Raw genomic sequence first — 8,656 nt, forward strand, 5'->3', positions numbered from 1 at the left:
TCAAATGGTTTTGAAATATTCCAGCTATGACATGCAAGTTTACAATTTCATGGGTGTTGTTGCACGTTTGACAAAATTGTGGCATAACAAATTCAAACTGTCATATCATACTAATTGTACGATAAGTTCTCCAAAGAAAAATTGTTAGAAGTGATCCTTTCTTTTTTGTTTTTTTGTTTTTTTTAAATGTTCAGAGGCACATCAATTCGTCTAGCCAATGGCAGCTGTAGTGTATCTCTCCAGAAGTGACTGAATATTTCTCTTGGGATAGAAGACACATTTACTTTCTTCAAGAGAACTGTAACACTTTATTTTCACATGCTATTCTGTTTTGGTAGCAAAAAGTATATTCCATTTTGAAGCCTTCAGAATTAATTGGTTCATGCCTTTTTATCAACGATAATACTGACTAATTTCTCATGGTGAGACTTCGGCCTTTTTTTAGATTTATGTTCATGCTTGAGGTGTAAAAATAAAGCGGGCCTTTTCTGCTGTCTTGAGAAAAGAGGATCTGGGGCTTATTATGGTGCTTCGTTGCATAACCTGAACTTGACTAAATTAGGCTAGATATGGTAATAAATCTTTTAAACCCAATTATCCAATTGAATGATCAAGTCAGACCTAGATTATAGTTTAGCAATCTTATCAGTATACTTTGTATAACTACAAAGTTATTATATAATTGGTTGATATGGTCTATTGTCATCTTTAAAATCATAATTCCAAGTTATAATGCGAACTCTAGAGTGTTACGATACTGCTCCCTCCGCAAATTCTGAAATAAGAGTACGTTTGGAGCATCCTGTAGCCCATCGCATGAAGCCACCATCGACGACGGCACCACCATCCGAACCCAAACCTGAAAGATGCTAGCCATCGATCGGGTCGGACGTTCGAATCCTACCGAGACTTCGGGATCCACACCCTAAACCGACCCGCTTGGAGTCGGTCCTTCAGAAGGCAGGCTCCTCGATTCCTCTCCCCGGCCCTCTCCCCATCCATCTCCTGCTGAGCTCGTGCTCTGGTTGGATTCCAAATTTCTCTTTCGCGATTCAGAGCTCCGGATTAGTTTCCTCATGGGAACCCGCGCGCTTCCCAACCTCAGATCACCCCTCCCCTCTCCTCCTCCACCGGCGCCATCCCCTCTCAGAAACGATCGGTGGAGGATCTCTCCATTCCCCTCCTCAACAAGGCCTCCAAGTACACCCCCCCCCCCCCCCCGGTTCTCTCTTTGTGTGTGTATGTATGTGTGACGGCATTTGAAATATTTATGAGTCTTTGCACTCGCAGGACGTCTTCCTCCTATCAGTTGTGCTGTCCGCTTCCGCCCCTGCATCGACATCCACAAGGTTTTTCTCATCTGCTTTCGCTGCTTGTCCTACTGAACGTCTTTGACCTGCTTATTGTAACTATAAGGCTGGACTTGTCATCAGGGGAAGGTGAAGCAGATAGTTGGCTCCACACTCCGAGACTCGACGGAGGATGCCTCTTTGATTACCAATTTCGAATCCGACAAGTCACCGGAGGAATTCGCAAGCTTGTACAAGCAGGACGGGCTGACGGGCGGTCATGTCATAATGCTCGGCGCCGATGCTGCAAGCCAATCTGCAGCCAGACAAGCATTGCGAGCTTATCCCGGTAACTTGCTCTTAAAGTTGAGATGTTTTCTTCCTCATGTTCCATTTGTTTAGCCAGCTTCTTCTTTCTTTTTTTTTCTTCTTGCATCGATTGCAAGGGATCGCTTTGTGTTAGTAGAATGTCTCACTTCTTACAAGATTAATATCTGTTGTTTGGTTATACACCTTATTCGTTAAATAGTGTCAAATTGATCCATGGACCCTTGTAGCAACACAGCTTAATCCGATTAAATGTTGATCTTCTGTTAAGTGTTGTAGAGATTGTCATCACTCTCTGATTGTGGTCTTTATTCGTTCTTTCCTATCTTCAAGTTAACAGGGAATTCGAGATAAAATTGATGGTTTATGTCCTCTTGCGATGAGCTATAGCTACTGAATCCAGAAAATAGAACTAATTGCTCAGGGGAGCCATTAATGGCAATTTCTCATGTATATATGTTTATCTCTAGTTTCTATTAAAACGTGAATGTATACTGTTGCTGGGTTTAGTATGTGTCTGTAATACTTTTGAACTTACATATTGTACTCTATCATTTTCGTTCTCACTGTGAGGTATTGTAACTTCAGGTGGTTTGCAAGTCGGGGGTGGGATCAACTCGGAGAATGCCATGAGTTATCTCGAAGAAGGGGCTAGTCATGTGATTGTAACATCGGTATATGGTTTATGTAACTTTGACATCATAGTCATCATTTTCATGTACAATGATATTAGTCTCATCTTTTGTATCTCTCTCTTTTTTTTGGTCTTTATGAGAGTATCAAGCTTAATTGCTTAAAGATTGTGTCATCCTAGGGCTAATAGAAACAACACCTCATCAATTTATATTCTTGTCATATAGTTTAATCACATTAAAGGAAAAGAAAAACCTTATTTGTGTTCGAATCTTTATCTGTTGTGTAACATATATACTGATCAAAATTAAACAAAGTCGGAAAAATCAATCTTGAGACCCTGATTCCTAGCAAATGAATTAGAATATAAAGCCTGTTGATAATGGAAGGATATGTTCCTTAATTTTTGTAGTGATTTCCATTGTTCATCCACATATCATGAGTTGATGTATCATTTAATAATTTGTTTTGACATCAGGCTGGATGGTCTTTTTGAAATATCTTAATATGACATCGTCTTATGTTGCAGTATGTTTTCAGTGATGGACAAATGGACCTTGAACGGCTTAAACATCTTGTTCATATGATTGGAAAGCAAAGGCTCATCTTGGATCTTAGTTGTAGAAACAAGGTAATGTACAAGATTTACATTTGGCGCATGATATTGGTAATGGATTTTAACCCTTTGTTACCTATTGCCCACTTTTTTGCATGCATTGAATCATTTGAACTTGGTGGTATAAATTTAATAGCAAGCTGTGTGGTCTATCAGTTGCATCTAGAACTTGACTTGTGCAAGGTTTTTAAGTAATTTTGTTTCTTATCTTTCTTGTTGGATGTGGCACCATATGTTCAAGTATAAAGGCACAGATGGGGGCCTCTAAACTCTGAGATTTCATGATCAGGAGTCAATCCTCTTTTTTGTCTTGTCAATTTCTTCTGCTCTGATTGACCATGCCTCCAACAGTCACATCCATGCACCATCATTTGCTTGCTTTATCATTGCATATGCATCATTCTCCATTTGGAGCTTCTATTAATGAGGTTGATTGTAGGTGTTCATAGAATCAAAATATCATCTTTGATGGTTTCTTGTTACATAGACCCCAAAATTAAATGATGTATTGTTTTTCAACCAAGTTCCATCTATTTACCGAAGTTACCCTTCGAGTATGGTTTATGCTTTAACTAAATGGACACTTTCTGAAGCAAAATTGATTCTTTGGCTAAAATAATTAAGAACAAAAAACACAGAGTAAATCAGGAAAAATAGTAAAGAGACTCGTAACACTAATTATGTATGAAATGTGTCATCTGACTGGTGAATTAGGTTGCTATTTGTATTTCCTTCTGATAATGCATCAATTAGTCTTTTCAGTACTGACAAGACAGTCTGGTTATTGTGTTCATGATTCGAAAATTGTCATTTTTCTTTGCAATTGATCTGCAGCACTCATGAGGAGTAGCTCATAGAAATTGATCTTTTTTTGTCTATTTATTGTTTTATATTCTTGTCACGCTCCTAATACCTGTTATGAGAGGGCTAAATAGCATGTCTTTTAGAAGAAATACTTCCACTATAAACAACTAGTTATGAGTAGGCTTAATGGTAGCCCTTTTTCCCAGAATGAATACCTTTAGCTGTTGCATGTGTCAGTTTTTAGCTCGTCTCTGGTGTGCAGAAAGGGAAGTATGCTATTGTCACCGATAGATGGCAAAAGTTCAGCGATGTGTTTCTAAACGAGCAGACTTTGGAATTTCTTGCCACCTATGCAGATGAATTTTTAGTTCATGGAGTTGATGTTGAGGGAAAAAGGTGATTCTCTCCTCCTTTTGTTTCTTTTTCTTACCATGAAGTTATTTATTTGTTCATGGTAGAATTTTTTTTGTTAAATGGCTTTTGCTCTTGACGACTCCTGTTATGCAGTGATTTGTCTGGGAACTGTTAGGTAAAAGCCAAAGTACTTATTTAGATGTTGTCGTTTCTGATGACAGTGCTATGTGCCCGACCTTGTTAACACAATTCTCAATATTTTAAAATGACTGCACACAGCTGATGGGTGGCAGGGGGATTGCTATTACCTAGCCAGGTGTGTAAATGAGTGTCCAGAACTCAGATGGTCAAAGATAATATATAAAAAATATATAGGAGAAACCTAAATAAATAATTATAATTTGACAAATTAAAAGATACTATATCACCAGGAGGTATCAACTTGAAAACATTTAATACTAATTTAAGAATCAATTCATTTTCCATTGTCAAATGCAATGCGAAACATTCAAGCAGGAGCCTAGGTGGGAAGTTTAGGCGGCCAAAATGTCCAACTTTTAGACGGCTAACTGGTCCTCAAAAGAATGGTCTTTAAGGTACTTTTTTGTTTGGTTGCTTTGAATACCTATTTTTCTCTAATACAACACTGATCAAGGGCTGTATGTGCTGGCCTCTCTTTACTTCCATCAAGGTTTCTGTATGTGTATTTTAGTTCTTCGATCTCTCCACCTAGACATTCAATTTTAGTTGCACTGATCCACCTGCAATATATTTCAATCACTTTGATGAAACTTACTAGTTTTATTAATCCACTCATTTTTTTTAACTCTGTTCTTCTAACATTAACCACATGCTCACCTCAGCATTCTCATCTCTACTATGCAAGCATAATGTTCGTACCTTTGTATAGCTCAACATTTTGGCCATACAGCATATATGCTGTCATTTGAACTTAATGCTTTCATATCAATTAGTTGGCCATTGTCTCATTTCCATTTCTTTTCCCACAAAAATCACTTTTTCCAATTCTTTTTTATTTCAATTTAGTTCCTTTAGTTTCTTATATTTCCTAAAGATATTTTAGCATCCACATGTTCTTGTCTAGTCAGTGAAAAAATATGTGATTTATACATAATGGGTACCATGGGGCGTCATGTAGATTACTTGTAAATGCATTTATTCAAGTTTAAAGAGATTGACTGCTCGAGGTTGATCATTCGAATCAGTGGAGTCAAGAGTCACCAGTCTCTCAGCCAGTTTCACATGCTTTTTTAATTTCTCCTTCATCTGTTTGATGTTTTCCTTGCAACTTGCTACTATGTCATCCTTCTTTCAAGCCCAACATATTACTCTTTTAGAAGATCAACATATGCTCTGTTTTAAATGAAAGGAACTGATAGTCCCTTTTTTCATTCCATTTTTCTATGACCCTCTTCCATTACTTAATATAGGCCTGCATTTGTGTGTGAGAGAAACCAGTGCAATTTTGCATTTGCTTCTTTTTAAGATCAGTATAATACAAGTGCAATAATTGGAAACATTTCTTATTTCAAAATGCTGTTGAAAATGCTGCCTAACCAAACCAACTTAGTTGCTCCCATAAAATGGCATACCTCTTATGGTATTCCATTTGGTCGCTGTACTTCTCGCTTTTTCTTGATTTTTCAATTATTAGCTTTCTTCATCTTGGTCATGCAAAGTGACCTGTGAACTACATTTGCTTTCTGCTTTTTTCTTTTTCTTTTTTTGCTATGAGGCATTGGTATTCTATGGTACCCATGCTAAAACGGTAGTGGTAAGATTTTTTTTAATTTTCATCACTTTTGATACCAATTGTCCTCATTGTTATTGCATTGAAGTAATCCATCTTGCTTATTTGCCTTTACCTCATTATTAATTATTCTTTTCCTCAAAACTAACATACAACCTCTTAAAATAACATGAACAGCCCCATTCTTAGATTTTCTTACTACTGTTTCACATCTTATTATGCTCTTCAGTATTGAAGCTTTATATGTTTCCTTGTGTATTTGTGCCAGATTGCCGGTTCCTCTAATTCATTTCTTTGAGACCTCAGCATGTTGCTATTGGTTTCTTATACATGTCTTTTTAGAGTTTCCAAAAACTTTTGGTTCAACTTTGAATACAAATACAATTTTTTCATCTAAGTCCACATCATGTACGGTACCTTGACTAACTTGTGTGTTCTTGACCACTAACAAGTGCCTCCTTTTTCCTCCTTAAATGCCAATGCATATTCTTGAGCTTCTTCTGGTCCCTTTCTTTCATCTTTCTTTTCCCCTTTTCGTTATTGTATATTGTTGGTTTATGTATGCATAGGTAAACTGCTATTTTGCAAATTGTTTTGTCTCTTTTTTCCTTTTTTGCCTACTAATTTGCAGTCCTCATGAGGATTATGACAAACTCCCTAGTCAGTATCTTAAGCTATCAATAGCAATAGCAATAGCAATACCAATTGCATGCTTCAAGTTTTTTACTTTTAGAAGTACGTATCCAACTTAAACGTGTCCTGCACTCTGCCATAAAGGCCTCTCAAGCCTGAGTTGTTGACAATAAGAGAAGCATCAGAATTCAGATATCAAATCTGATTGTTCCTTAGAATCATCATGAAGGACATTGGCATTAGTAGTTTGTTTTTTAGCCTCTTCCATATTACAAGCAGAATTGGAACCGTTGGCGTCATTAATTGTGTTAATTTCCTTCTTTCACTCGAGAGGCTTTTTTTTGCGGAATTCTGGTCGCCAATTGCCCACGCCTTCCCCTCATAAGAAGCTTCTTGAGAGTCTTTCCTCTTTAGACGGACATGGTGATTCAAGGGAGCTCTTTTTTTTTAATCTTTCATTTTGCTTTTATATAGGTAAAAGGCTCTCCGAAACTTGCATCTTTTGTTGTGGAAAGGAACATGCTCAGGGCATAAAATGTGCCCTCTTTTCTCACTCTGGTATCTTCTGTACTGTTCTGGGCTTGTCTAATTTTAGATGGACTGGTGCACCAGTTATATCCATTTTCCCAAATCAGTCCTGCACTTTTTGCACAAATCTGGATTGGCAATATTAAAGCCTGGTAAGATATTTGGCACAAAAATTGCTATTATCATTAATTTGGCATTTTTTAAGGGCCAGGTGACTTCTTATTTCACGATACTTAATATAAATTGTAATAATTCACTCATAGAGAACACTAAACTAGTAGCTTAATATAAATTGTAATAATTCACACATAGGGAACACCAAACTAGTAGCTTAAATGAGCTAGTACTGGTTTTAGGTAGAAATCTTCATTTTTTACCTATACTAATCATCCTTGTTTTCTAATTCATTCTTTGAATCACCATTAAAAGTGTTCATTTCTTTGTCTAAACCTGTCATAGACTCGAGTTTGTAAAGATCGTAATCTAACTCTGTTATTGACAATCACCTATGTAAGTTAAATTGGACTGTCGAGAATACCTTGAAATCTATTACATTGGTCTTGCATCCTAATTTACCGTATTGTGTCTTATTGCAGGCTAGGAATTGATGAGGAGCTTGTGGCACTGCTTGGGTACTACTCACCGGTATGCAACACCGCATTATGTTAGGTTATCCATATTTATAGTTTAACTTTGTTTGGAGAACAAAACAGTTCGCTTCTTGACAAGCCATAATGCAGTGCTTCGAACTATGGCTATTCTTTAAAATTTTTAACATAATCTCTTGAACTGACAATCAATTTTCTATCTGATTGCACAATTCTATGCAAAAATTTTATAACTTGCATAGTATTCTTGCAAATGGAGCTGTTATCGTGGAACATATCATATAGAGATTGCTAAACAACTTGTCAGATGAAATTGGTTTTGGTAGATAGTTCTTACTGCCAAACTCGGTTTTCATGTGGATCAGCTGGATGCCAATTTAGTAAATATCTGAATATCATTCATTGCAAAAATAGTTGTTCAATCTACTAGAAGTTAGTCTAATAAGTTGCAAGCTGTTGCATGAGAATGACTCTGATCTAGTATATGGCATTCGTGCATCTGATTGATTGTCATTTGTGATGTCTCAGATTCATCTGTTCGTAGAAAGTTTGATCTTGGAAACTGTAAGTTGAGCATAACAGAAATGGGTTATCTTGCTCTCTCAGATTCCAGTAACTTATGCTGGTGGGGTCACAACAATAGCTGACCTGGAGAGGATAAAGACAGCAGGCAAGGAACACGTGGATGTAACAGTTGGAAGTGCCCTAGATATATTTGGAGGTGATCTGGCATATAAAGAGGTGGTAGCTTGGCATGACAAACAAGTAATGATCAACCGGTGACTTTCAGGTGATATAATGGAGGATTAGTTGCTGGTGAACTTTATTTATCCACAAGAATTTAATGACTTTTCTTGTGGTCGATAAATTGTTATCTATAGCTATGTGATGCAAGCTGTTCCATAAAACATCCTGTATTATTCTAATGTCCACCTCTGTAAGGCTGTAAAACTTGAGTTAGTTGAGAGGCAGGCAATTCAAAAGTGGTTTAATGCAATAACCCTTAATCTTGTGGAACTCATCTTGCTTGTAGCTTTGATCAGCACAAATGGATGTCAAATGGATAAATTTACAGTGTAGTGCTTTTATCTAA

General features: G+C 36.9%; 1 protein-coding gene across 2 annotated transcripts; it reads left to right on the forward strand.

Moving 5' to 3' along the window:
* The first annotated feature begins 857 nt into the window (after nucleotides 1-857).
* On the forward strand, nucleotides 858-8,656 carry LOC103697718 (1-(5-phosphoribosyl)-5-[(5-phosphoribosylamino)methylideneamino] imidazole-4-carboxamide isomerase, chloroplastic). Of its 2 annotated transcripts, none has more exons than XM_039124583.1 (8): nucleotides 858-1,200; nucleotides 1,291-1,349; nucleotides 1,434-1,638; nucleotides 2,205-2,290; nucleotides 2,779-2,880; nucleotides 3,932-4,065; nucleotides 7,552-7,600; nucleotides 8,092-8,656. In XM_039124583.1, exons 1-8 carry the CDS (start codon nucleotides 1,077-1,079, stop codon nucleotides 8,134-8,136), a joined length of 804 nt encoding a protein of 267 aa, XP_038980511.1. In that variant the 5' UTR covers nucleotides 858-1,076; the 3' UTR covers nucleotides 8,137-8,656. The 2 variants fall into 2 exon arrangements, with proteins under 2 accessions (XP_038980511.1, XP_038980510.1); XM_039124582.1 differs by having other exon boundaries at nucleotides 864-1,200; nucleotides 8,170-8,656.

Source organism: Phoenix dactylifera, chromosome 3 (assembly GCF_009389715.1).
Source record: "Phoenix dactylifera cultivar Barhee BC4 chromosome 3, palm_55x_up_171113_PBpolish2nd_filt_p, whole genome shotgun sequence".
NCBI lineage: Eukaryota > Viridiplantae > Streptophyta > Magnoliopsida > Arecales > Arecaceae > Phoenix > Phoenix dactylifera.

Coding starts and splice junctions, on each gene's coding strand:
- LOC103697718 (XM_039124582.1), top strand. CDS start 1,077: ATGGGAACCCGCGCGCTTCCCAACCTCAGATCACCCCTCCCCTCTCCT. Junction 1,201..1,290: donor CTCCTCAACAAGGCCTCCAA/GTACACCCCCCC, acceptor TTGCACTCGCAG/GACGTCTTCCTCCTATCAGT. Junction 1,639..2,204: donor AGCATTGCGAGCTTATCCCG/GTAACTTGCTCT, acceptor TTGTAACTTCAG/GTGGTTTGCAAGTCGGGGGT.